Source organism: Dinoponera quadriceps, unplaced genomic scaffold, assembly GCF_001313825.1.
Source record: "Dinoponera quadriceps isolate SergipeBrazil2010 unplaced genomic scaffold, ASM131382v1 scaffold1609, whole genome shotgun sequence".
Classification (NCBI taxonomy): Eukaryota; Metazoa; Arthropoda; class Insecta; order Hymenoptera; family Formicidae; genus Dinoponera; species Dinoponera quadriceps.
This window is the reverse complement of record NW_014555756.1, coordinates 414,739-440,605: the sequence shown is the minus strand read 5'-3', so window position 1 is coordinate 440,605 and position 25,867 is coordinate 414,739. Positions and strand designations below refer to the sequence as shown.

The window sequence follows — 25,867 nt, the reverse complement described above, 5'->3', positions numbered from 1 at the left end:
GCGACGCCNGGCCGTGGTTCTCCGCGTTCGAGGACAGAGCAATCCTTCGGGTGTTAAGTTTGGTGTGATAATTATGTAAATTTTGAGTTCCCATATAAAAATAAGAATAATGTGGAGGGAAGGTAAAAAGGTACGGCAAGGTAGTCCCCCCTCTACCCGCTAAGCCCAAAATACTACGGGGTTCGGGCCGGTGCCCCGAAGGGATCGTTCGCGACTGCACATNNNCACAATTTTCTCGCATTTGGCAGAGGAAAGATCTCTTCGTGTTTTCACTCACTGACTGATCCAAGATGTCTGGACGCGGAAAGGGCGGTAAAGTCAAGGGAAAGGCGAAGTCTCGCTCGAACAGGGCTGGACTGCAGTTCCCCGTTGGTCGTATTCACCGATTGCTAAGAAAGGGGAACTACGCGGAACGCGTCGGTGCCGGTGCTCCGGTTTACCTAGCCGCTGTCATGGAGTACCTCGCTGCTGAGGTATTGGAATTGGCCGGCAACGCAGCTCGTGACAATAAAAAGACGAGAATCATCCCTCGTCACTTGCAGCTCGCCATACGTAATGACGAAGAATTGAATAAGCTGTTATCCGGTGTGACCATCGCACAGGGTGGCGTGTTGCCGAACATTCAGGCTGTGTTGCTGCCCAAGAAGACCGAGAAGAAAGCATAAATTCAGAAGATATACGCAAACGGCCCTTTTCAGGGCCACAAATACTTATGACAATGGAATGATCTTGCCTAGCATTGAGACGCAACCTAACCTATCATCCTAAACATTGAGGTTATACAAACCCTTCAGAGAGTTGATAGTATTTTTAACCTTTTATACAAATTATTAGTTTGTTGATTATTGAAACAAATATTTATATATATATTTCGAGATTATTAAATAATCTTATAGAACATTGTGATATACTTCAAAGTATGTACTTAGATAATGATTGTACAGATTAAAATTAGATTCAGAGTTCAATCTGGCGTGTACATATTCTACTATTAAATATTTCACATAACGAATTGTCCAATATTTCGTAGAGGGAAATTAAATGAAATTTAAATAGGAAAATTTATTATATATATATATACATAAACATGTTTCATCAGAGGTATTACATGTATTACACCCAAGAAATCCCGTTTAGGGTATATAAGCGTCCAAGCATATAACCTTGCGAGTATACAAAAATAATTGGTACGGATGCTCGGCATACACAGCGCATCGCGAAATGGCGCTGGGAGAAAAAAATGCTCTTCCACTGTCTCGCGTGTCCGTCCGCTTCCGTAGCCACACGAAGGTACTCGCGACTGTTCCGTGCCAATCGTGCTCGATCGAGTCGAACCCCGATATCTATATTGTATGAAGCGTCGAAGTACGCGTGTAACAGAGGACAATAGATACGTTAGCATCGATAAAAAATTCATATTAATTCTAAAAACGATGGAACTTGTTTGTCTCGCTTCTTTCGATGTCCGCGACACTCCTGAACAGCTCACGACTCGAACGTCGTCGAAGGATATCGATCTGCCTGGAACGCAAACTTACGTCGTGACACGGCGTGTAATTGCAGCGAAACCGCGTACAATCGGTCATTTTGCCAAGGAAATCGCACTCTGGCCTCTTATTTCCACGAATCGTCAGTACGGCCGGTGGCAGCATCGATCCGGCATAACGAACACATCTTAATATATTTATTATTATCTATATCGAGGGGAACTTTATCGAACCGTTCGACCCGCTTCATTATATTACAAGCCACCTTGATGCAAACGCTTGGTTCGTGAGCGATGAATTCCGCCGAGCTCCGGTTTTCAACGTACAACAAAGCGTGAGGCAGCTGCGGCCGACGCACCTCACCAATGAGCTCGGCTGACGAGCGCGCGACGCGATTGGTGCGCCGTTGCCGGCCTCGTTTCGTATAAAAGCGCACGTCGGCCGGCCGCACGGCTCACTCGATAACTGGACTTCGACCAGTTAGCATCTCGTCTCACGTTGCTGAAGACACTTTCGTTGGTTGACTTGCGTCATGCCGCCAAAAGCCAGTGGGAAAGCTGTGAAAAAAGCCGGTAAGGCTCAGAAGAATATCAGCAAGACCGACAAGAAGAAGAAGCGGAAGAGGAAGGAAAGTTACGCCATTTACATTTACAAGGTGCTGAAGCAGGTGCACCCGGATACCGGAATCTCCAGCAAGGCGATGAGCATCATGAACAGCTTCGTGAACGACGTGTTCGAGAGAATCGCTGCCGAGGCGTCACGACTGGCGCACTACAACAAAAGATCGACGATCACTTCCCGTGAGATACAGACGGCGGTGAGGCTACTGCTGCCCGGCGAATTGGCCAAGCACGCAGTCAGCGAAGGCACGAAAGCAGTGACGAAATACACCAGCTCCAAGTGAAAAATTTTCTTCACTCGGCGGCTACTTGACGCATGCACCCATCGGCCCTTTTCAGGGCCAAAATGTCTCAAAACGTGGATATCTTGTTCGATTTGTTCACAATGCTTTAAGTTTAATTGCGCATTTGTACGCTGTTTCCGGTGTTGTAATCGGCGACGGAAAGATTATACGACGTTTTCTGTTGAGTTTCGTAATGTATCCGCATTTAATCCCAAGAAATCACCAAACAGTAACGTTACATCAGTGTTATTTCTTACTCAATAGTGCAATATAACATGCATTATATATGACAGTTATATTTGCTGAGTAGGGAATTATAACATTTTTGTAATGTTACTATTAGTTGGTGTTTAATATGAGAAAATATGAGTTTTTTTTTCATTTTCGGAATATAAATTGGGTGTCAGGCGCCTGCTGAAGCTCAACTAAGCAAAAACGATGCAATCGCGCCGTTAATTTATCGATGGAACGTTTAATTATCGAGCAGAAACCCGAAGCATACGACCTCTAGAATTTAAAGCAATGTTTATATTACGCGTATATTGTTACAAGTGTAACATTTATTGCTGTCTCTGAAGTTCTGCTTAGAATTTAGTATTGACGCTATAACTATTTACTAGATATTGATTATATTGAACTTTCTCTTCTAGTCTTACAAAATTTAATATCGTTTGCTATTATATTTTTTATTTAATATCGTTTGCTATTATATTTTTAACCTTTCATATCTGCACAATATTGAAACTAATATTACTGGAGTTATTAGAATCCTATCATTATAACTAACCTAATTTCTGCGGTTTTCATTCTTACGAGTTATATATTTATAAAGCTGAAAATAATGTGACTCCGTCTAAAGAATATTACGTATGACGTCAATTGTACAATTATTCCTTGTATATGTATATTTTGAAAATAATTTTTGTACGATTATATACAGATTAATTTATTGTCCAAGTATATATAAAGTAAGATTAAATCTCTAATTTTGCGCGAGGATACTAGTCAAACTCGAAATTTTTGTATTAAGCAGACTCTCAAAACCATTTTTATTCTTACCTTTCAAATATTTTAAATATATTTAAATAGTAAAAATACAAAAGCAGTCTAAGTTATAGAAAAGGAAAAGAAATTTAAAAGGAAAGAGCAATGAAATCAAGCCAGTGATATAGGAAAGAAAAATAAGAATGAAAGTGAAGAGATACAAAAAGCAATAAATTGTTCGGGGTTAACGCAAGAATTAAATAGAAAATTAATAAGGGTAAATAAGGATAAGTGAGATTCGATACAAGACTGACGGATAGGATAGAAATGAGGAGTATCGTTTAATATTTGAGTTTCAGATTTTTCGAGTAGTCAAATAATGATTACAATATAAACACAATATATAAGATATGGATAAATGCGTGTGACACAGTAAAAATTGCAAATCAAACTTTTTTTTAGCATGTAAACTGAAGTGTGTATATACACATATATATTTTACGAGTATTAAAAAATTGAGGTTATATTAATCGCTGTACCAAGAAAAAATTCCACGTTTGATATTGGTGGCCCTGAAAAGGGCCGATTGTTTTTGCGATGCGGTCGAACGAGCATATTTAACCGCCGAAACCATAGAGGGTTCTTCCTTGACGTTTGAGAGCGTAGACAACGTCCATGGCGGTCACGGTCTTCCTCTTGGCGTGCTCGGTGTATGTGACAGCGTCACGAATCACGTTCTCGAGGAATACTTTGAGGACACCGCGTGTCTCTTCGTAGATCAAGCCGGAGATGCGCTTGACACCACCACGACGTGCGAGACGACGGATGGCGGGCTTGGTGATACCCTGGATGTTATCACGAAGTACTTTGCGATGCCGCTTCGCTCCTCCTTTTCCCAATCCCTTTCCTCCCTTTCCACGACCAGTCATCTTGATCTATCTAAACGGCGAACACCAAATATTTACTCTGACTGGAACAGAGAACGAGTGAATCACACTACGCCAGCTCGGCTTATTTATACCTTGAGTCTGTGACCTCCCCACCACAACAGTGCCCGCCAATAGGAGTGTCGCTTCATCCGTTGCACCTGCTTTCCCCACCCTAGTTGCGTCAGCCAATCAGAAAGCGTCACGTTCCCGAGGCCATGCATACGCAACAAGGAACACGTTTCTCCGAAAAAATTCCTTTGAGAAAATATTCGGCAAGAAGTTTCGTCGTTGTGAATTACAATGCAATTAGATTTTCTAACATTCGGCATCTCGTATTTCTGATATTACATTCAGTTTACGATGTAAACTTTACGCGATGGCGTCTATTCTGCGGATGCAGGAGATGTAAAGCAGGATATCGGGATGCATTGTACTCGAAATCGCCATTGGTATTACTGTTCTTCCTACAGTCGGTACGTTTAATGAAAATTAATATTGCGTCTATGCCATGCTGTGAGGCCGTATTTTTGTGTACACGTTCAAAGAATCATCGAAGTTCTGATGCAGATTTGGAGACTCGATGCTCCATTGTTCAGTTAAACATCCATTTCGACTTAGACGTTTTATTACACGCGATTTCGGTAATTTATTCATGTAAAATCTAACAAATCTAACGGTAGAATGTTTCATCAAGTATTAATTTGGAGAAAAACGCATAATAAGTCTTATCTGTCTTGTCATCTCATGTCTCTAAGATGTCGAGATGTATTGGGTAATAATACATGCATTTCAAACTAGTATAAGTGCAATTATGTTAATCGTGCTAAGAGTGTCATTATTAAGCTCCAGGATATCCAATTAACATGTATTTATGGAGACAAGCTTAAATGATTAATTTAAATACCTGCTCTTTTCAGAACTAACCATCTGTTTCAAAGGAATACTCTCATTAGTGATATGAACATCCTATTTATAAATAAATCTTTAATTGCATCTTATTAAGTCTCTCTCTATTTTCATAAGTGATTTATTATTACATGATAAAACCTTATATATTTTATACCTACATTTAACACACGTAATACAATATCTGTTTAATAAAATATATATACAAGAATACAAACCATTATAACCTTTAGATGCTTTATAATCTAATAATGTCGACAAAGTTTCTCAAGATTCTCTTCTCCTGTAAAGGTTTGTTATATTTTTGTGAAAAGGATAGTAAATAAACAAACACAACTTTAAATATATATACATTATTACATATATTTAAGAATTTCACATAACCACTTGATGCAGTATTAATTTGCAACTTTGTAAAATTAAAGAGACAAAGTACTTGGTAAATATTTATAAATTGAGTAATTATTTGATTAGCGACGCCGTCGTCAACAGCGTCGTGGCTTGGCGTAGCGCAGCGGCTTGTATCAGATACTTTGAAAAGTCACTTTGATACCCTATTTTTTATATATATAATGTACGTCCAATCCTGATTGCTCTCAGGTAAAGCTGTCTCACATGCGATTCAATATGCTTTGGATCGATCGCAAATTCGCTATTTCTCTGTCGAGGTCACCGCCGTTAGGTTTGCTGAAGAGTGTTGTTAAGCACTTCGATATGACATCCTGACATTTTGTTATTATTTTTCTCCTGCGTTAAAAGGAAGATTGAACGTTATAAACAAGTTTAACGCTGTAAGATCGACGACGACTGAACGAACGATTCAATTTTGATTTCTACACAATCGAGTTCCCTTCTCTCCCACTTTTAATTTGTCAGACAACATTTGGTCAACCACGGATAGCGCTCACCTGATAAAGCTGTTCGTAACGTTCGAATGTTTTATAAAATGATGCACCAAATTCGCTGTCGATTCAATCAGGTGAAATTCGTTGCCTTCATTCAACCAGGTACGGGTATTTTTACCGATCATTCTAAAAGTAGAGGTACAATTATTTGGCATCTCGCGAGAATACAAGCATTCGCGCTCCTGCATCGCGCTTGTCATACTTACTTGTCATAAATGTCCAAGAGGTCCTCCATCGCCACTCCCAATTCTAAGAACCCGGTTATGATGCAAGTATTGGAAATTTTATATTTACACGCTTTCATCTCCAGTTGTTTCACTAAAAAGTCTGTAACACATACACACACATGAAAGAAGTTAGGAAACATTCGTATATGTATAAATAGCAATACAAACTTGAGTTTCTCTGAGAATATACAAAGTGCAGTTACCAATTGGGAAGCAATGCGGCGATCCGACATATTCCTGGCCAAGTAATTTAACTTTACTCATTAAAATGGTCATTTTATCTTCGTTGGATGGAGCTGTCACGTTTTCTAATTCTGCGAACAGAAACTCATTAGAAATTAGAGTTAAATTCAATACGACAGTGTTGGAAGATATAGGAGGAACATTACGTACCATTATCAATTATATTCGTCCAAATTCCTTTGATCAACATATCATCCTGATGACCTGAGCAATGAATTATAGCCAATTTGCATTCCCAAAGCTGCAAGGGCTCTGCGTATTCTTCGTACAACTGTAATCGATGTTTCACAAAAACGTCACCAAACGCATAGTAAAAGAAAGAAAGGAAAAAACGCAGTATCTACCAAAGTTACAAACCTGTGTGATGTCAAGCAGCGAAGAATTCAGTCTCGATTTTGCGTCTTTCACCGTCATGGAATCGTGCAGACTTTGCTGATTGTTCGTTATATTGTTGATAATATCGAGTATCTATTAAAGATTCAAAGCGAATGATTGTCGTATACATATACATACATAAACAATAAGACGTCCCGATCAAAGCATCTGACGCGGTATCAAAATACCTTTTGCTGCATTCTAGCTACTTCCAGCTTATCTTCCAGTTCGCGCAAGAAGATCCCAAGGTAAGGAGCGTATCCGGTCTGATGGCTTCGCATGCACGCAACCGCTCGTGCCAAATACTCCACTCTCTCCGGTAGTGATATATCTGACCTACACGTGACGAACGTCAACTTTTACACATCCGTTTTGAGAAACGATCGATCAAGACACAAGGACCGACGTACGCGTACCCTTTGCTGGCTAAAGAGTCCAAGATTTTCGCGGCAGCTGCGTGATTCTTGTTTCTCTCGTAAAATTGCCAGAGCAGCTCGAGCGCGTTGGCACGATTGAGGTAAGTCTCCAACGACGGTGCGGCGAGCGCGACCAATTCACCATGCAGCCCTTTCTCGATCATCCAGGTGTAAATAGAGGAATGTAGCGTCTCGCACGGAGCCTGCAGCGCGTCGCCTATGATCTCATGCAACTGAAAGAGGAGAAGCGTTCGAATGAAAATACACCCCAGACGACCCCAGACGACCAGAAAGATCATACATACTTAATTTGGCTCTCGAGTTGTAATGTCGCGTCCTTCATGTTTCCTGAACATTTCAATTCACTTCCTCAGGATAAGAGAACGGCTCAGAACTTTCCCGACCCAAAAGCGAACTGAAATGGTCACGAAACGTCGGAAACAAATCGCGTAAAGGCGCGGCACTAACTCGGAAGCCGAATGAAGTATTTCTATTATAGTTTTAAAGTTTCGCAAGAAAAAACCGTTTTTTCCCCCATTTTTCCGCAGACTTTTATGGTTTCTTATTTTCTTTACAGAAAAAATTAATGTGAATTTTTTTCAACAAATTTTTATTCTCTTGGAACAGAAATCGAAGGAATCCGCGAAAAATTGAGGAGATAGTTTTTATTTTCGAAATTTTAAAATTATAATTTCTGCACGGGAAAGCCTAAAATATCCGAAAGATCATACATCTTACCATTTCCTTCGCCGGTGTTATCGCAGTGATCGAAGTCAGCAAGGGAGGCCCAGGCTTGCTCGGTACAGTCGGCGTTAAAGGGCTGGAGAGACTCTGCTGATACAAGTGTTCCAGCATCGTGATGAATTCCTTATAAATTTCTAAACTGTAAGGAACACGAGAAGGGAAGACGAATCGGATTATTGGGAAGATTGTTCGCGGCTATCCGGGAAATTATAACCTACACATACCGTTTCATAAAGGCCTGGTATCCTTCGTTATCTTCTTGGGGCTCGTTGTTCTTGTAATAATGAGAGGCGGCATTGTTGGGATCTATTCTTTCTGCACAGCAGATACACAATTCGAGCACTCCCATGTAAAACTGGCACGCCACAAACTGCTGGCACACCGCGGCCAAATTCAACCTGGGCGCTACCTTCTTGCAAAGCTGCGCACACATTGAACAAACGAAAACAAGATCACACGTTTTGCCTTCTTGTGTCGTGCGAATGTATCACATAATCGAATCCCTAATATCATCAACGTACCTTTAAGGCAGACTGCAGGTACAATTCTTTCTCCTCCGGATTTGTGCAATTTTTCGCCTTCAGAATAATCTCGTTCGCCTAAATTCGCAAAACAATCACTATTCTTAATTATCGACATTTAGCGTACGAAAGTTGACAATTACACGCTATTGTGAGCATCACCTTAGAACAATCGGCGTCCTCGGATCTGTACAAATTCGGGCATACCTCCCTCAACTTTGCGCTTACGGTATCTACCGACGCGTTGTCCCCGAGATAGCTGCAGAACATTAATGATAAATCACTCTCTCTGCTACATATTTTAGAAGACACGAATTTACCTGTCAATCAAATGAACGATGAGCAGAGAGGATATCTCATGGCCTATCAAAATCAAGTCTCTGAAGGTGGCGGTCGAAAACTGAGCGATCTGATCCTACAAGACAATACGTGCACTTTGAACGTACATCATATAAGAATAAGAGGCGAATATTCCACGCGAAAGACTCAACTAAAATTGAACAATAATAATAATAATAACCTTCGTTAAGCAATTCACAATATTGTTCAACTGATTCTCGCACAATATCTTCCACAAACCGAGAACTTCGCAGGCGTGAGTGATGAAAACTTTTAGAGCATCCAACGAATTCCTTTCTTCCACGATTGGCTCTTGAAAGTGGCTCGAAATGGTCGTTTCAAAGCCAGTCGTTATACTTCTATTAGTTGCGTTTTGTCTAGAAAAAACGAGTACATTTTAGTTCAAAGTGAACTTTCTAATTGACTTTTAATTATAAATCATTTTATATTAAGAAATAAAATGTTCAGACGATACGTACTGTTTCGAGATATGCGTATTTTTGTTCAAGAAACACCTCAATGCTTGCAAATGTCCTAAGATCCAGGCTATTTGTGTCGCTGGCACCGTACTGGATATCTGGAAAAAGTAAGCAGCATTCATTGTACTTCCATCTATAAAACGAACAGTGAAGTAACAATTGTGATCGTTTCCCTTTGACGTCGCACTCACCTGACTTTTATTATTCACTATTTCTTGCTTTATACACCTTATGTTCCATATAGGACGAAGTATTCTTCCTACGTACAAATATAATCCGCTGTGCTTCGCGGAGAAGTGTTGCAAAGCGACGTCCGTGGTGAGTCCCATTTGAGCGTGCGATCGGAAGGCTTGAGTTCTCGAGTCGAAGGTTGGCATTCTGGGCGTGGACGTACGTAAATCTACTGAGTTGAAAACAAAATCAAATCAGAAAGCACGAAGCCGAAACAGACGCTACTCGTTGCATATTTGCGCTGCGCACAGCACGGAACAATTCATGGGATGTCGCGTACACACCTGGGTTGATATTAGAGAAACCACTGTGCATGTCAATGGGGAGACCTATTCCTACTGTCCTTTGGCCGCCGTATAAAAAGAACGCACGGGTCGCCCACTCGGATAACTGACGGCCACCGAAGATATTCGTATCAGTATTATTCTTAATATGTGAATAACGTAAATGACGATGCATGACGTTGCCACCAACCTGGGCGTTTTGAGAACTCGCGAGCGTCGCCAGAATAAGGCACGTGGCGCAAGCTTGCTCCAGAGATTGCGACTGAAAATACGCGCGCACCGGTTCGGTGTCGGGTCCGCGTTGTTCCAAGAGCAGCTGTCGCAGGATGTCCACGGGACGCACCTGCATCAAGATTATTGCGCCCTGCAGCACACAAAACGATCAAAATCAATCAATCAATAATAAATATGTGCGTAATGTTTTGTACATACAGACATAATATAAATGTAATATAGATCGTATGCGTGCCTGTGCTGTGAGAAATATGAATTTTCTCGGTGGTTCCATGTGTTGGCGCACCAACAGCGGAGGCTCACCCTGAGGACTGTTCTGCTTCTCGATGTGTATAGCCGAATCCCCAATGATCTCCTCCATTGCCCAAGCTGGACTATCGAGAGGCAGGATACTTTGAGTTTCGGCTAAATAATTTGTAAATGGATAGGCGTCGTTACTCAAACACCATGCGCTCTCTGTATCACCGCCGCAGACGAGAATAAGGGTGCCTGAAAATCATCTCGATGTGATACGAATCCTACAATTCGCAATGCATTCCACTCACAATGCATCGGGTAAAGCGGGGTCTACAGTGAGAATTTCAGCTCTAAGCCTTAAGAAATTCACCATGTGAATTTTAGGAGAATGTTAGGAGAACAATCGACTGTGATTGGTCAATTTCTTAAAGCTCAGAACTTAAATTCTCATTGCAGACTGCTTAAGTCACAAAAAGTTTAGTTCGACTTTTTAAGTTATTTAACTACTTTTGTGAATGTGATTTACCTTTTCTATAATACGCCATCTGCACTTTCCGTGGCCTCATCACCGGAGCGTTCGCAGCGTAACCCGGTGGTAATCTGACATGTATCAATTGCAGACCTTGCGGTCTACTAGTAGGATTTGTAACCGAGGTGCAGCTGAAGTAGAAGCGAGTCCCCGTCGCTGCGACCACAACCAGGTTTAAGTGTACCGATTCGGACTCCGATATGGCTGATATGCTCACAAGGGGTCGGAAATTATTACTATCCAGAGTCCTAGAAGAAGAGCAATCGTTATTAACTCGATATCACCATCAACTTACATTATTATCACAATATCAACGAAAGGTCACATACTTAACAACGTGGACAGTATTTTGCACCAAAGAAGCCTGAGACAAGGATGTAATTTTCGACGCACCGCCATTATCAATATCCCAAACTGTGATCGTACCCCTATCGCCCAAAGTGTACAAAATGTTGCGCGAATCGTCCACGGATATCTGAATTATAGCTTCTTCCTCCGACAGTGCCATAGAAACAAACGATGGTACCAGGAACGACAACGGACCTTCCGAGTGATTGATCTTTTTACACCGCTTGCCAAACCAACTGCTCTCTGCCTGTACGCAAGGAAATCATCGATTAAGATAGAACTCAAGATGAATATAAAATCACAATCAAGATCACAAATCTATCATAACCTGATAATATATTTCGAACAGAGAGCCATTTCTACCGCCGAGAAAGATTCGGCCACTGCTGGTATTAGCAATTGTAGTAATTCCTATTCCGTCAGTAGTGACGGTAAAAATTGGTTCCGGGACTAATTGAACTTCTGTGGGTATACGAGGGAATAATAATGTAAGGCAACCATGTAATAACAAGTAGTCAAATTGGCGCAAACAACTAGAGATTCGGTAAATTGTTACCTCCTGTATCATCGGGTATCGTAACACCAAGGATAGTTATTTCTACTGTTGTTGTGAGAATTAATAAATATTTGACGTAATTCTGGAAAATTCCTGCCTTGGGTTTCACTAAACCTACGCTTATAATAGTCTCATTCAGTCCATCGAAGTATGCAACATCCGACCTGCACAATATTATGGTAAAATTAAATATTTTGTTTCCACATATAAATGTATGAGCTTATATTGACCGATAAGAAATACAAAATATATTTATGCTTACTCATTTTCATAGGACCATAGATAAATATCACTGTCGATAGTAAGCCAGGCTTTGGAAATTTCTGTAAAAAGGCCCATCATGCAGTGACATTGCATATCTATATTTTCTCTAAGGATTAAATAAAATATAGTGTAATAATCCTAAAATTATTCAAATAATTGTAGATTTATCTCTGAAAGAGACAATATTGAGTGTTCAAAAAGGATACGACCAAAGTGTTCCATTACTTCAGAAGGCAGTGGAATTTTGCTATGTATCTTCATTTGATTGATATTTGTTAAACTCATTGATCCACCATTTAAATTAGGATAGTCATGATCATCGAGACCACTAACAGTTGGTCCACCTGTATAAAAAGTATTGATTACAGTTAGTTTTTCGCATAGCTGTGTTTTCGGAGTTTTCAGGGTTATTTTTTCTATTGTAGTGACATACAACTTACTTTGTACATTATATCGCATAAGATTGGTTAAAGATGGAAAATTACTATCAGCAAGAATGTGTTTGTCTACCATTTTTCCAGCCATCTCTAAAGAATCCAGGTGTCTTTCTTTATTTGAATCTAAGTGTGCTTTTAATGGCTCCATTTCTGTAAGTGTCATACTTCTCATTTGCTTAAAAAATAGGTGTCCAATGCACTGAAAAAAGACAAAGAAAAAAGTATATGAATAATCAAAGACCAATTCACAAAATGTTACCACGTTAATTTTAAACATAAGAAAATATATGTTTATATTTAAAAAGTGTTGCCTCTGATAACCTAAATCTTTAATCTAAAATGTAAAACAGCCAATAATTGCGTCTGGCAGGTGAGAAGAAAGTTTTCGAGGGGAAAGACTCATAGGTTAGGACGAGAAGAAGATAATTATTAACGGAATTTTCAAAATATTTCGAAGACGGTTGAGATTTCTTGAAACCGCCGAAGGAGTTCGATGCGCTTGTAAATTCTCAAAGATACTCACATGGACACTTGCTGCAATTATTTGGATGCTAGTAGAAACAAGTCAAGTGGAGTTACGATCACCCTCATTCGCGCCAAACCGGTATATTCGAATAATCGAAATTACTATTCAAAAAAACACTATATAACTGCCCCTAAATGGCGTATGCACGGCAATATGATACGCTATTGAACAGCCAATCGTAACTCAGAACTAACTTCGATATATAGGAACTAATCGAGTTTGAAAAGAATCGAGTAGATAATCTCGATCTTCCAATAAAAAGGAATCGAATATCGATTTGTCAGACGAGATCGAGTATCGAGATAAACTAAGATGAAAGATTTTGCGCGTTTTATGCCGATTAGTGGTGCTGGAGAGAGAGAGAGAGGGAGAGAGAATTTCGCACTAACCTAAACTAACATTTCGCGAATGTTCATAGTCCGTCAGTCGAATCGTAATCACTCACGATCGGCCGAGATGGAGGTCCAATCGGGCTGGACTCCTTTTTGCGTCGCATAAAATTCCCCGACTGCAAATGATTTGACAGAAATCAAGTCGAATTAACGGTGGTGTCGTGATGCTCAGTGTCAACGTATAGCTAACGTATATATGTATACACAAGTAAGCTGTGAAAATCGTTCGCGCGATGAATTGAAATTCTAACCTGAACTCGAGCATCCGATGGATGTAATAAAAGTTCCATTCTATTCGTTATTATTGTGATATATACATATATACGCATACACACATACACGCGCGTATTGTTGGTGAATCGCATGATGGACGCGAGCACGACGGAACGGCATGTCCATGTGATTGTCGCGTAACGAGAAGGGAAGCGAAGAAATTCGACAAGATCGCGAATGCAGGTGCACCCCTACGCGTTCGAAATAGATCAAAATGTTTCGCAGTCGGAGCTGGTTCGGCGGCGGCCTCTGGAAGCCGAAGAATCCTCATTCCTTGGAGCATCTCAAGTGAGCACAGACACTGTGTAGCTGTTTTGTCATTAACTCAAATTAGTGTGTCAAGGACACATATTTTCGTACGAATTTCTATGTTTCTCATTGCACTCAGGTATCTGTACAACGTTCTGTCCAAGAATCAAACTGTATCGGAGAATAACAGGGGTCTGCTGGTGGAAACTCTACGTTCGATAGCTGAAATTCTCATATGGGGCGATCAAAATGACAGCGGTGTTTTCGAGTAAGTAGAGAGACTTATCGGTTATCTTTATCATTTTATTGAGAGATAAAGTCATTCGAGTAAGTACCGTTTTCGAGTACGTAGAGAGACTTATCGGTTATCTTTATCATTTTATTGAGAGATAAAGTCATTTTAGATTTTAAAGACTGATTCCTATGACATTCTGTGTCAATTGTAAAAAAAAAATTAAACGGTGATAACAAGGTTTTCCATAATTTTGCAATGCACATAATTCATATTGATTAAAATATAGATTTAGTATAGTCTGAATATAAGTTCTTCAGATAGGTGAAGTCTCAACGTGGAAGTTACATTAATACGATAAACGATGTGTCACTTATTTACAGTTTTTTTCTGGAGAAAAACATGCTTTCCTTTTTTCTACGTATTATGAAGCAAAAATGTGGGAGCTACGTGTGCGTTCAGTTGCTACAAACATTGAACATCTTATTTGAAAACATACGCAACGAGACATCTCTGTGTAAGTTTGTCGACATCATTTGTTCTGTATTGAACAACTAATAAACGAAACGGTTAATTTTTTATAAATTCTTGTCCGCAGATTATCTGTTAAGTAACAATCACGTGAACAGCATCATAGTACACAAATTTGACTTCAGCGACGAGGAAGTGATGGCATACTACATCAGCTTTCTGAAGACGTTGAGTTTGAAATTGAACGCCCATACCATCCATTTCTTCTATAACGAGGTAAACGAGGTACACGTGATTGTTCTTTGTGTCTATTTTTTTTGTTTGTACCTGTTGATTTTTTTACAATTTTTAGAATTTTTTACGTTTTATCGTGTCATATAATTTCAACACGTACACACACGCCCAGCCGATCCAGCGTTATCGATAAAATTAATCGATTTCTTTGTTCTGTTGTCAGCATACCAACGACTTTCCACTGTACACAGAGGCGATTAAATTTTTCAATCATTCAGAGGGTATGGTGCGTATAGCTGTGAGAACGCTGACGCTGAACGTGTATCGCGTCGAGGACGCGTCCATGTTAGCTTTCATAAGGGATCGCACCGCCGCGCCGTACTTCAGCAATCTCGTATGGTTCATCGGCGATCATATCATCGAGCTGGACATTTGCGTCCGGAACGATGCCGAGTAAGTTTGCTTGTAGTTGACTGTAAATTCTGACTGTAACATTGACTTCTGCTGAATGCAATCATTGCTCAGATATCATTTCTTTCTCTCAACTAATAAAGCACGCTTCTTTTTAGCCACCAGAGCCAAAACAGACTGTCGGATTTAGTTGCGGAGCACTTGGATCATCTGCATTACTTGAACGACATCCTGTGCTTGAATATACCGGACTTGAACAAAGTTTTGTCCGAGCATCTGTTACACAAACTGTTGGTCCCGTTGTATGTTTATTCTCTGATGAAACAGAAGAACGTTTTGTGCCAAACTCAGGTAAGCAACGAGTTTCCCAGCGCTACCATCTACTCATCACTTAAATCACCTTTCGTCACTTTTTCTTGACAATTCATAAAAAATTTACTAAAAAAATTCGCTCTCCAAAATGGGCCATTATAGTCAGTTTTTTCCTGAGCTGTTGTAAAATTTAAGCGTTCTACGTATATTTTTGCCGTCTCTTGATAAAATTGCTCCGAGAGCTCCGGAAGGTTTCCGCTTCCTCTGATCCCCATGTCAACGCTAATTACCCGGACGTTTCAGGACGAAAGGAAACACGTGAGCGTCGTGGTGGCGCTTTTTCTACTCTCCCAAGTCTTTCTGATAGTGTCGCACGGACCCCTTGTACATACGTTGGCGGCTGTAATGCTCATGTCCGACTTAGACACGATTCAAACCGGAACGAATAAGGTGCTGGAGAAGTTCGGGGAGGCCACGTCGGTCAAGCTCGTAGCTTTCTTCACGTCGGGAGAGACGCTAGAGAAGTCTTCGGAGACCTTGACCGAGACGTTGTCGACGTCCGACGAGGGGCACTGCAACGAGGAGGGCGATCTGAGAAACGCGAGAGAGTTCGCCGTGAGCTCGGACACGTGCGACGAGTCGGACGAACGGGAGTCCGATCGTCCGAGCGCGACTCGCGTCCGAGTCCTGAGAAAGCTCGGAGATGTGACACCGTCGTGTAAGCCCGTCCCCGCCTCCTCCCCGCCGAGGGAAACGCTCGAGAGATACCCGGGGATCCTGAGCGAAAGGTCGTCGACGCCCGGGGAGCACCGCCGCGCGGAAAGCGACGCGAGAAGCGCGAAAGAGATCGCTGTAAGCGTCGTAGCGTGCGACGAGTCGCGGGAGCATCCCGAGCATCCGAGTACGTCTTTCGATTTAGTAAATACCTCCGCTCGTATACGCACACCGTTGGATACGAGCGTCCCGAGCGAAGAGGATCTCGAGGAAATTAAGCATTTGAATGTGACAGACGAAGAGAAACAGCAACGCTTGGCGCTGGAGAGCCCGTTGACGCCGCATCCCAGTCAGAACGACATATTCGAGTCGCTCGCGAGGAAGCCCTTTCTGGAAACGATCGTCAGCTCGTTGCTGTGCGCCGAGAACGATTACGCGGCGTTGTTCACGCTCTGTCTGCTTTACGCGTTGGCCAACAACCAGGTAACTGTTGGCAACTTGAAATAGAATCTCCCTTCACATCGTACAATCTCTATCTTACCGTATAGTGATTTCCGATTTCGCGCATTTTACAAGGGCATAAGTCGCAAAATTCTGGACGTGATCTTCTCGCCGTTCGATGGCGCGTCTGTGAAAAATTCGTACAACGAATTGCTCATGGACAGGTTGATTCACATCGTAACACTGAGCTGTCAGACGAGTGAGTTGGCATCGATATGTGTATATGTATATATGTGTATATTCTCGTTGATACGTCCGTGGCCTGCATGTACTCATGAATTTCGATTTTCCCCCCCCGTTAGATTCCAAGGTGCGACTCGTCACGTTGGAGTTGACCATCAAGCTGCTGATGCAACTGATGATCTCCGAGGGCCACTGCTTGCTACGGGACTCGCATCTGGCGGCCATCGAAGCGGCGAGGGAACAGAGCACGTCTCTGCTCAAGAACTTCTACAAGGTGCGTGTGATTCAGCCGACTGAACTGAGATTCCCCGCTAGGAACATCTCGACGTTAGAGTACACTCTTTCTTTTAGTTTAGAAGGTAAAGGGGGATGACCATTTGTAGCGGGGGGCACCCTTTATAGAAAAACGAATTGTATCGTAGGACTTGAGTAGCTCAGTGATGAGAGCGGCGAGCGAAACACCCGGGTTCGATTTCCGAGCTCAGCTATCGCGCGATCCCGAGATTTCCTCTCCTCCAACAATTCCGATGAGAACTTCTCGATTTCCTCTCTCGCAGAGCGAAGACATCTTTCTGGACATGTTCGAGGATGAATACAGCGAGATCAAGAAGCGGCCGCTGAACGTCGAGTGGCTGATGATGGACAGCAATATCTTGCTGCCTCCGACGGGCACGCCTATGACCGGGATCGAGTTCACCAAGAGGCTGCCGTGCGGTGAGGTAGGTGCGCGAGACGAGAGCGCAACATCGTCGGTTGTGAGACAGGAAGGTGAAAATGCGAATGATGTGATCTCGTAGGTGGAAAGAGCGCGACGTGCGATACGAGTGTTCTTCCTCATCAGGGAGCTGTCTCTGTCGCTGAACACGGAAACCGAAACACAGTTGCCACTGACCAATCCGGCTAACTGCGTACAAGTCAACAACGTTCTTGACCTAAGTAAACTTTATTTTTATTATTATATGAGCAGAAAAATATGTTTAATTTCGTACATCCTTCTTACGAATATATATATGTGTGTGTGTATAGTAAGCCTAGTAGTGGTTTTTTGTTCTGAGCACTAAATTGTAACGTAATTTCTTGCAAGAAGCATTTCCAGTGCTATCAGACATTGCAATTTCTAAGATTTCAGCGTTGTTACGCCCTTTGTCAGAAATTAGCACGGATATTCTAAGTATTAATAACGTCACTTTTAATATTAATTGTGGGAGGTTGAAATTATCTGTCGTGTATTGCGAATGTACCGAATTTTTTTTTCGAACAAACGAACGCGAGCGACAGCCTTCCACGTATAAACCAGTCCTTGGAATCCCAGTAATAATCGTTATTAATTTTAAATCCCCTAAAAACTCTTATCCAATTGCTAATTAAATTAATACGCAATTTAATAATCTCTCATTATGTTGCGAAAAGTACCGCTTCATATTAATATTTTATAACACTAGAAAATCCGTGTTTCAACTCTCAGAGACCCAATATTCTTTCTCTTTTCGGTTAAACTTTATTTTCTTATTATTTCTACAATCAATTAGAAATTAGTAGGAATTGGTTACCTCTACGTTACGATTGCTCGGACGACGATAAATCTGTTTTGCCGGTTCTCGTTCGACGAGCAAGTGACTTACACAGGTAGACGACACGGACTCGCAACGACTCCTTTTGCAGACAACAGCGACTTGATCGCGTGCACCGTCGTGTGGAAGGACGGCCAGAAGATCCGGCGTTTCCTCGTCATCGATGTTGTCCAGTTGATCCTCGTCGAACCAGACACCAGCAAGCTCGGATGGGGCGTCGCGAAATTAGTCGGTTTCCTGCAAGACATCGACGTGGCCGGCGACAAGGACGACTCGAGGTGTCTGCATCTGACGATCTATAAGCCTCTAAGCAGCAGCACCGGCAATCGCATACCGTTGCTGTCGGCTAAATTCGTCTTCGATGACCACATTCGATGTATGGCCGCCAAACAAAGGTGAGTCTCGCGAGGCATCTAACGAGAGAGATCCTGTGCGTACTTCGCCCGCCGAAATTAATTGACTCGAATGACCCAGGCTAACGAAGGGGAGGATAAAGGCGAGGCAGAAGAAGATGAATCAGATCGCCAGATTGCTGGACATCCCGACGAGCGTGCCACATTGCTCGACACCGCCTAATTACGCGTTGCGCGGCTTACGGCACGAACGTAAGTCCCTTCGAGTGAGAGCTTAATCCTCGCCACCCTGACGATCGCTTCGACCTTTGCAGGTACGCTCGGGCGCGCTCAGAAACAGAAGGATCAGCCGAGGCCGATGTTCACGGTAAACAAAGTTCCTGGATTCGCGGCACAAATGCGTAGGGAAAATACTAGGCCGACGGCATCGTCGAGTTCGAAACGCGATGATGCCGGTACGAACGAGAAGGCTCATGAGAACGGTTTGCGATCTAGAGACGGCTCGCCCAAGATGCCAAGGCCGCGGAGTGAGGAGATTCCTCTGGAGGACATGCGAATACGGAAGGCATCTCTGACATCGAACGGGCTCAGCATGCCGCGACCGGAGAGAAGGGACAGTCAGAGCTGCTCGAATAACAGTGATTCTTCGTCTGTGATCAGGAAACACTCCGAGGAAACGTCCTTCACGTCTCCGCAGAGCCAAGAGCCGAAGCTACCACGTAGAAAGGGCCAAGTGGAGACAGTGTGATCGCGACCGTGTGAGGAGTTTTAGCCAGGCGAGCTGACGCAATGCGGACTATAAGCGTATTTTTGTTGGAAACTCTAGAGAGAACGATTTGGGAAAATAAATGTGTGCAATCTTTCGAGTTTAGCGAAAATAATTCACTTGACTAATTTAGTATAAAAAGGAGGAAGGAAATTAGCATAAACGCGCGTTTTTATCTTACAATTAGAACGAAATTTTAATTTTTTATGATATTTTTTTGTCGGATGTGACAGGGAACGGTAGTAGTGAACGTTAGACGAATTTGTATCTCTGGACGCAAAGCTCTCCTCTTGCGACCAATCACGGAAGACGGAAGAGAAGAGGGAAAACATGTTGGGTAACTTCGTTGAATTAGAGTTTTTTCTTTACGTTACGATACCTGTTTAAAGCTGCCTCGTAAGTATCGCTCAAGCTCTCCTCAATAAAATTCATTCCGTGCTGCCGATTAAGAATATAAATATATCACCTACAGCGGCAAACGCAAATCGTGTAACGATCTTGTAATTAAAAAATTCATGTGTATATATCCCTGTTGGTTATAGTTTTTCTATAATTTAAAAAATAAAGCAAAATTACAATCTCTAGGTAGTATTGATCATTTTATACGTATATATATTTAAATTAGAGTGATTAGAGATAATAAGGATGTGAATATACATATAATTCTATCACATAAGCAATTTTTCCTTTGTTTCGCAAAATCAGTCGGTGAGAGATCCGTGGTGGACTCTTACACTTTAATTTGGCATATCACTCGCACTATCTGTCGGCAATTTTTATTGTTGAAACAATAATCGACCTTGTCATCCTACGATATATCAGCCATTTTATATTGCAACAATCTAATAGTACACAGTGCAAGAAACAATTTTATTTTGGTATTATAAATTGCACAGAATATAGAAAACTAATACAGCATAGGGTTGAAACTTTCTGCATTATTACATGTATATCCTGCTATGTTAATCTATTTATATATTTTATTCATTTCTCATATATATTTCATAGAAACATGTTTCTAGCATTGTATTGTAATAAAAAAGGGGGCATAAAATTATGATTTTGCTACCGAAGGCAATATTTCGTTCAATAAAACAAGTAACCAGCTATCTCTCAATCTTATTCTTGTGATATCAATATACTTAATTTAGACAGAAGCGTAAAATATTAACTTAAGAGGCTCGATGAGCACAGAAAGTCAGTAAGGCGTGAACTTCTCCTTTTCAAAGAACAGTTGAAATTTTCAAGAATAATCCAAAAGGAAAAAAAATATCTGTTAAAATGTGAAGGATTAAGTTATGAATATTCGTTTGCTTGTGTGTAACACGTGGCAACGACTATCTTACGTATAGATTCGCTTATTTATTATCACGTATCAAGTATCGACCGTAACGTACGAGAACTATATTTTTACATAAAAATACGTAAAAATGTACCACTTGACGATGTTTCGGGATCGATATCAAACTATGAAGCGCGAAGAACCGAGTGATGCAACCCCTTAAATACACGTGACATCCCATCGAAATATATCGAGTACATTCAATCGAAGGAAATAAGCTCTGCTGTTCTGGGTTTCGTATCTTCCTCCTCCTGCGGAGCCTCGCTGGCTGCGGCCGGGGCCGGCGGAGTAGGCTGGAACGGCATCGACTGAGCCGCTGCCGGATTCTGCGGCATTCCCTGCATCGCCGGCGGCACACCGGACCCAGCTAGAGCTTGACTCGTCGCGGGTCCGCTCCCGGCAGGCACTTGGATGACGCCCGTGGGTTGCGACGAGATGGCGGTGTTGTAGACGTGCGCCGACATCGGTGATCCTTGAGTACCGGGCAAGGTGGACGGCTGTTGCGACCCGATTTGCGGTGGTATGCCGACCATGGCTCCGGCGTGTCCTCCCGGAGCCACCGGGCCTGCCGACGAGGTGCTCATGTGACCTTGAGACACCGAGGGTAACACGACTTGAGGAACTAGCTGCGGTATCTTGGACGTGGGCACCTGCTGAGGTGGCATGTGCCTACCTGCCGAGGCCTGTCCTGTCGGCACGTGCACCGGAGGACCCTGTTGCTGCGGTCCGGATATCTGATGGTTATTCGGTGGCTGAAGTTGCTGAATGGGCGGTGTCATCTGAGGCATCTGGAGAAGCGACGTATTAATGAGTGGACCGACTCGAACGACTATATACTATACGACCCTGCACAAAGCATATTGTAGACCTTGCTTTAGAAACTTTAACTTAAACTTTACGCTTGAACCTACCATTGGGCCCGATATAGGCACTCTACCGATGTTCTCTTGTCCCTGCATGGATGGATCCGATGGTTGCTGCTCCGGATTGGGGATCTGCGGCATCATGTGTACCGGCAGGGCGTTCATCGGCGGCATGTTGTAACCTTGCATGGGGTACTGGCCCATCGATGGTTGCCCGTACATGTAAACTCCTTGATTCGTCGGTGACATAGGATTGTAATTAGCTCCAGGAGTTGGATACTGAACATGACGAACCGGTGAACCTTGGGAGGGTCCCATAAAGCCGGAGACCGCTTGATAACCTGCTGCAAAAGAAACAGAAATATGAAAGATATGGGGTTGCGATGATTGTTCTGATAAAAACAAAGATGGACAATGATCTCGGGTAGTGCAATGAGAAGCGATTAATTACTTATTATATATTGCTGCTTCTGTTGCTCTTGACGCATTTGCATTTCTCTCTCTTGCTCTTGTATCTTCTGAAGAGCCAGCTGCCGCTGATACTGCAGGTATTCTTGTTTCTTCTTTCGCATGATCGCCAGTTTCTGCGCCATCAGCATCTGCCGCTGCCTCTCAGCTTCTTCCGCTCTCCTGCGCAACTTCTCCTTATGTTCCTCCCGAAGGGCGTCCAGAGCAGCTCTGGCATCTTTTATCTGTGTCAATTTATCTTGCAAACCTTCGTAATACACTCTACTGTCATCTTGCTCTTGAATATATCTCAATAATCTGTGGATAAAGAAAAACATGTTTTGTTGTCGAGATGAAAATATGTACAAGTAACAATGGGAATATCAGAAATACACCTGGAATGCATGGCCGTTATGTTCATGAATAGAGTTTGAACCGAGCTGTCGTTAGCGATCGATCTTCCTCTCGAGGAATTGCTCTTCATCCGGTTCACGAAAATCTCGACCTGAGACCTCAAGCCGCTTACGAATTCTTCCATCTGATTGTCAACCTCGCCGTTTTCTTGTTTCATGAGCACAACTTTCTGAGGCATCGGGCTGCTTATGTTCGGCGCGGACGGGCTGGTCACATCCGCTCTTGATCCGTGTTCCTCGATCACAGTCTGCCTCTGTTCCCAGTACTTGCGATTCAGATATTTCGCAAGCTCGGGCTCGACCTCATCCTCCTCTTGCGTCCGTGACGGGCTAGGACCCTGATGAGGAGATACGAAATATTTCATTAGAGTGGTATTCATTGTATTTAATATCACGCATGAACAGGGAAATTTCAGGAAATTAATATTTAAACGGTGAAATTTCTTCGCAGTAAGATCGATCGTTCGCGTGCGCACGTGATGATTTTGTCAATTAATCAAAATGATGAAAGACTCACAGGAGATGGCGGCGGCGAATATGTTATTCTTGATATGGGAGTGGAATTGGATTTCAAAGCACTCGTAGCGCGTTTCTTTTCTTTCTCCTTCTGCTCAGCCTCGCTTTGACTCAAAGCTATCGCCAAATTCAATTCTTCTTCCTCTCGCAGCTCTTCTTCCGTCTTCCGAGGTGGAACCTACAGAGATATCGAGTATTGTATAGAAGACTAATTACAGATACGATTTGCGATATTATTGCATCAAGTCATGTCATGTCGGAATTCAAATCGCATTTTTATATAAATTCTTTCCCCTTAAATACGACAGTCGTAATAATGGAATAATATATATTATGTAAAATTTAATCCGTAATATAAGTTGAATCATATAGCATTTCTCATAGTAAATTATAGCCTTCACAGATAATTATTTTAAATAATGAACAAAAATACCTGCTCTACCGGAGAAGCCATTTTTAACTACTAATTTAATTAAGTAAATATATAGTCTCGATAGGACTGAAGATATAGCATAAGTTTCAGATAACTCAATTAAGGCGATTAGTACACGATACGATATTGAACATTATTTTTTATTACTTACATGCCTGTACATACATACCTGTTGTTGCTGAGACAAAGTGCTATTGATATATTCAGCTGGAAGATCAGTATCTTTGGCTTGTACTGTAGATGGCCTGAAAAATCATGTTTAAAAGATGTCTGAATAAAACAGCACCGAGTGCAATGCAAAATTCTACTAACTTGTTAACTTTTTCATAACAAGCCTCGCAAACTCGAACTTCTTTCTCAATCCCAAATTTGGGCAGGGTAGAGTGCTTGCTGGAACACTGACCGCAGAATACTTGGCCACAAGCTCTGCAATGATGCTTTCGTTGAACTAAGCCGAAAGCTATGCGACATCTATGGCATACTTCGCCATCTGCCCACACAGGTGCTGTATCAGCTCTGAACATGGCGTCACTTTCTTTCAAAGCAGGAAATTGATAACCCTCAGCTTTCATTATATTCAATGTATCCTAAAGAGGAAAAATAATATGAAGACGTAATATAAAACGTAAAAGCATATAAGTGGATACGTTGATGAGTAAAATTAATTATGAAGCATAATCTTTACATATCAATGTAAAGATTAAAAATCTTTATATATCAAGTGTAAACAAATTATCTGTTACCTGAACAGCCCTGTACTTCGGACTATTGCGAAATGCATGAGCCCAAGCTTGAATGAGCTCTAATGTCTTTTGCCTGACATTTTCATGTTGCGATGTCTTGACTAATTCTTTCAATTGTTCCATATACTGCTTGGTGGTGATTTCATCATGAATAAGCGTCCCACAATTTTTCACACAGGACTCTAATACCTGAATTAACAAACGCGACATTAATATACACAAGACTAATTAAATCAGGATTCCTCTTCAAAATTGATCTTAAGTATCTCACCAATAACGCATACAATGCTACGTGTGGATTAGAGTTTGTGATCTTCTTCTTTATAGCGGTAAGCGCAACCTTTGGCCTAAATAAAACAAGTAGTGATAATTACACACTTGATATGGTCTCCTGAAGTAGCGCGTAGTACAATCGACAATGTTGCTCCTCTAAACAATGAAGCTGGAGGAAGCAAAATGTATTTTCCGGAAGTATTAATGCTTACTGAACATCACTCTGACGTATGAGATCGCAGATTTGCAAAATCGTCGGCCAGTCTGGCTCCAACTGCAAATGGCTCGTCGCCTTATCTGCGAGCGATTAATGACTCAGAATGATCCGACATTTTGAACGGATTTCAAAAGCGTAAGGAAACTCACCCAATAATTTGTCAAAAATCGTTGAGGTACGGAACATACTGTCACCACGATGAGACCTCTCGCGTTTCAACTATCTTGGATTTTTCTCGCGTTCGTTGGCACAATAGTTAATAATTCAACTGTCAGCTCTCGTGTCAGCTGCGATGTAACTTTTGACAACTGTGTATACGCCTTCCGTTAACTCCCATTTGTTCTACTCCGACTCACGCTCTGTAAGAAGACATGACTATATCGAAGCGATAACCAATCAACTTGTCCCTCTTCCATAAAAACAGCAAGCTGATTGGCTACCGTGTCTATTATCGTTTGATGTAAACGACCGATCGATAGTCCTCCGCGTTAGAATCGATTACTCGAAAGCCTAGAGATTATCGATATCGTGCGCATATTCGAGTCGGTTATAATCGAAGAATCGCAGTACGTTTGAAATTTTGCTCTTTCGTGTCGAACCATTTTGCAGTAGATTTTTCATTCGCGCTTGTGATCGGTACGGGATGTAAATTCGGTGTGTAGATGCGTGGAATACTGCCGAATGACGACTGAATCAAGCTGGACACAGGATTAGAGAGATCTCAGCTATAACGAGGAGCAGACGAAGAAGATGCGTGAGGTGTACGGTGAGAGGTTAGGTTAGCTGAATCCGCTAGTTTGAAATAATCGATCACTTCGGAGCGGAGAGGAAAGAAATGTGAAACAAACGCTAT

General features: G+C 41.9%; 7 protein-coding genes across 20 annotated transcripts in view; 4 read left to right on the top strand and 3 right to left on the bottom strand.

The window, feature by feature from the left end:
* The first annotated feature begins 256 nt into the window (after positions 1 to 256).
* Positions 257 to 682, top strand: LOC106745334 (histone H2A). 2 transcript variants are annotated; one of them, XM_014620847.1, is made up of 2 exons: positions 257 to 473; positions 543 to 682. In XM_014620847.1, exons 1-2 carry the CDS (start codon positions 291 to 293, stop codon positions 663 to 665), a joined length of 306 nt encoding a protein of 101 aa, XP_014476333.1. In that variant the 5' UTR covers positions 257 to 290; the 3' UTR covers positions 666 to 682. The 2 variants fall into 2 exon arrangements, with proteins under 2 accessions (XP_014476333.1, XP_014476332.1); XM_014620846.1 differs by having other exon boundaries at positions 257 to 682.
* Positions 683 to 1,113: 431 nt separating this feature from the next.
* LOC106745337 (histone H2B-like) lies at positions 1,114 to 2,782 on the top strand. The gene has a single exon (XM_014620850.1). The coding sequence runs from the start codon at positions 2,020 to 2,022 to the stop codon at positions 2,389 to 2,391; it is 372 nt and encodes a 123-aa protein (XP_014476336.1). The 5' UTR covers positions 1,114 to 2,019; the 3' UTR covers positions 2,392 to 2,782.
* A 1,094-nt stretch (positions 2,783 to 3,876) lies between these two features.
* On the bottom strand, positions 3,877 to 4,338 carry LOC106745330 (histone H4). Its single transcript, XM_014620842.1, has one exon. The coding sequence runs from the start codon at positions 4,302 to 4,304 to the stop codon at positions 3,993 to 3,995; it is 312 nt and encodes a 103-aa protein (XP_014476328.1). The 5' UTR covers positions 4,305 to 4,338; the 3' UTR covers positions 3,877 to 3,992.
* A 1,252-nt stretch (positions 4,339 to 5,590) lies between these two features.
* On the bottom strand, positions 5,591 to 13,184 carry LOC106745388 (nuclear pore complex protein Nup155). Of its 6 annotated transcripts, none has more exons than XM_014620963.1 (27): positions 13,103 to 13,184; positions 12,583 to 12,778; positions 12,349 to 12,486; positions 12,141 to 12,237; positions 11,879 to 12,042; positions 11,651 to 11,784; positions 11,304 to 11,569; positions 10,972 to 11,222; positions 10,444 to 10,697; positions 10,165 to 10,338; positions 9,975 to 10,080; positions 9,651 to 9,862; positions 9,460 to 9,557; positions 9,162 to 9,357; positions 8,962 to 9,056; positions 8,804 to 8,900; positions 8,642 to 8,719; positions 8,345 to 8,541; positions 8,115 to 8,259; positions 7,371 to 7,609; positions 7,149 to 7,296; positions 6,943 to 7,053; positions 6,736 to 6,856; positions 6,546 to 6,656; positions 6,322 to 6,442; positions 6,119 to 6,241; positions 5,591 to 5,957 (listed from the first exon to the last, which is right to left on the bottom strand). In XM_014620963.1, the coding sequence occupies exons 2-27, from the start codon at positions 12,749 to 12,751 to the stop codon at positions 5,822 to 5,824; spliced, it is 3,981 nt and encodes a 1,326-aa protein (XP_014476449.1). In that variant the 5' UTR covers positions 12,752 to 12,778; positions 13,103 to 13,184; the 3' UTR covers positions 5,591 to 5,821. The 6 variants fall into 6 exon arrangements, with proteins under 6 accessions (XP_014476449.1, XP_014476452.1, XP_014476451.1 ...); XM_014620966.1 differs by having other exon boundaries at positions 9,651 to 9,859; XM_014620965.1 differs by lacking the exon at positions 13,103 to 13,184 and adding an exon at positions 13,014 to 13,085.
* A 266-nt stretch (positions 13,185 to 13,450) lies between these two features.
* LOC106745383 (protein CLEC16A) lies at positions 13,451 to 20,351 on the top strand. Of its 6 annotated transcripts, none has more exons than XM_014620949.1 (15): positions 13,451 to 14,058; positions 14,159 to 14,287; positions 14,635 to 14,768; positions 14,850 to 15,007; positions 15,180 to 15,409; positions 15,526 to 15,718; positions 15,983 to 16,580; positions 16,689 to 16,876; positions 16,970 to 17,093; positions 17,197 to 17,351; positions 17,635 to 17,796; positions 17,875 to 18,013; positions 18,704 to 19,043; positions 19,123 to 19,253; positions 19,316 to 20,351. In XM_014620949.1, the coding sequence occupies exons 1-15, from the start codon at positions 13,985 to 13,987 to the stop codon at positions 19,747 to 19,749; spliced, it is 3,189 nt and encodes a 1,062-aa protein (XP_014476435.1). In that variant the 5' UTR covers positions 13,451 to 13,984; the 3' UTR covers positions 19,750 to 20,351. The 6 variants fall into 6 exon arrangements, with proteins under 6 accessions (XP_014476435.1, XP_014476436.1, XP_014476431.1 ...); XM_014620950.1 differs by having other exon boundaries at positions 15,983 to 16,876; positions 19,316 to 19,368; positions 19,497 to 19,618; XM_014620945.1 differs by having other exon boundaries at positions 14,850 to 14,998; positions 15,983 to 16,876.
* LOC106745384 (hepatocyte growth factor-regulated tyrosine kinase substrate) lies at positions 20,300 to 25,361 on the bottom strand. The gene is made up of 11 exons (XM_014620951.1): positions 25,164 to 25,361; positions 25,010 to 25,094; positions 24,796 to 24,871; positions 24,525 to 24,713; positions 24,094 to 24,368; positions 23,951 to 24,026; positions 23,350 to 23,526; positions 22,815 to 23,170; positions 22,424 to 22,737; positions 22,021 to 22,316; positions 20,300 to 21,897 (listed from the first exon to the last, which is right to left on the bottom strand). Exons 1-11 carry the CDS (start codon positions 25,198 to 25,200, stop codon positions 21,310 to 21,312), a joined length of 2,469 nt encoding a protein of 822 aa, XP_014476437.1. The 5' UTR covers positions 25,201 to 25,361; the 3' UTR covers positions 20,300 to 21,309.
* Positions 25,362 to 25,595: 234 nt separating this feature from the next.
* Positions 25,596 to 25,867, top strand: part of LOC106745387 (sodium-independent sulfate anion transporter-like) — a 42,678-nt gene continuing 42,406 nt past the window's right edge. Inside the window, exon 1 of one of the 3 annotated variants that reach the window (XM_014620956.1) lies at positions 25,596 to 25,780. The gene's annotated coding sequence lies outside the window, so the exon portion shown is untranslated. Of the gene's footprint in view, positions 25,793 to 25,867 lie in introns of all 3 variants that reach the window. The other 2 variants (XM_014620959.1, XM_014620957.1) reach the window with 2 other exon arrangements.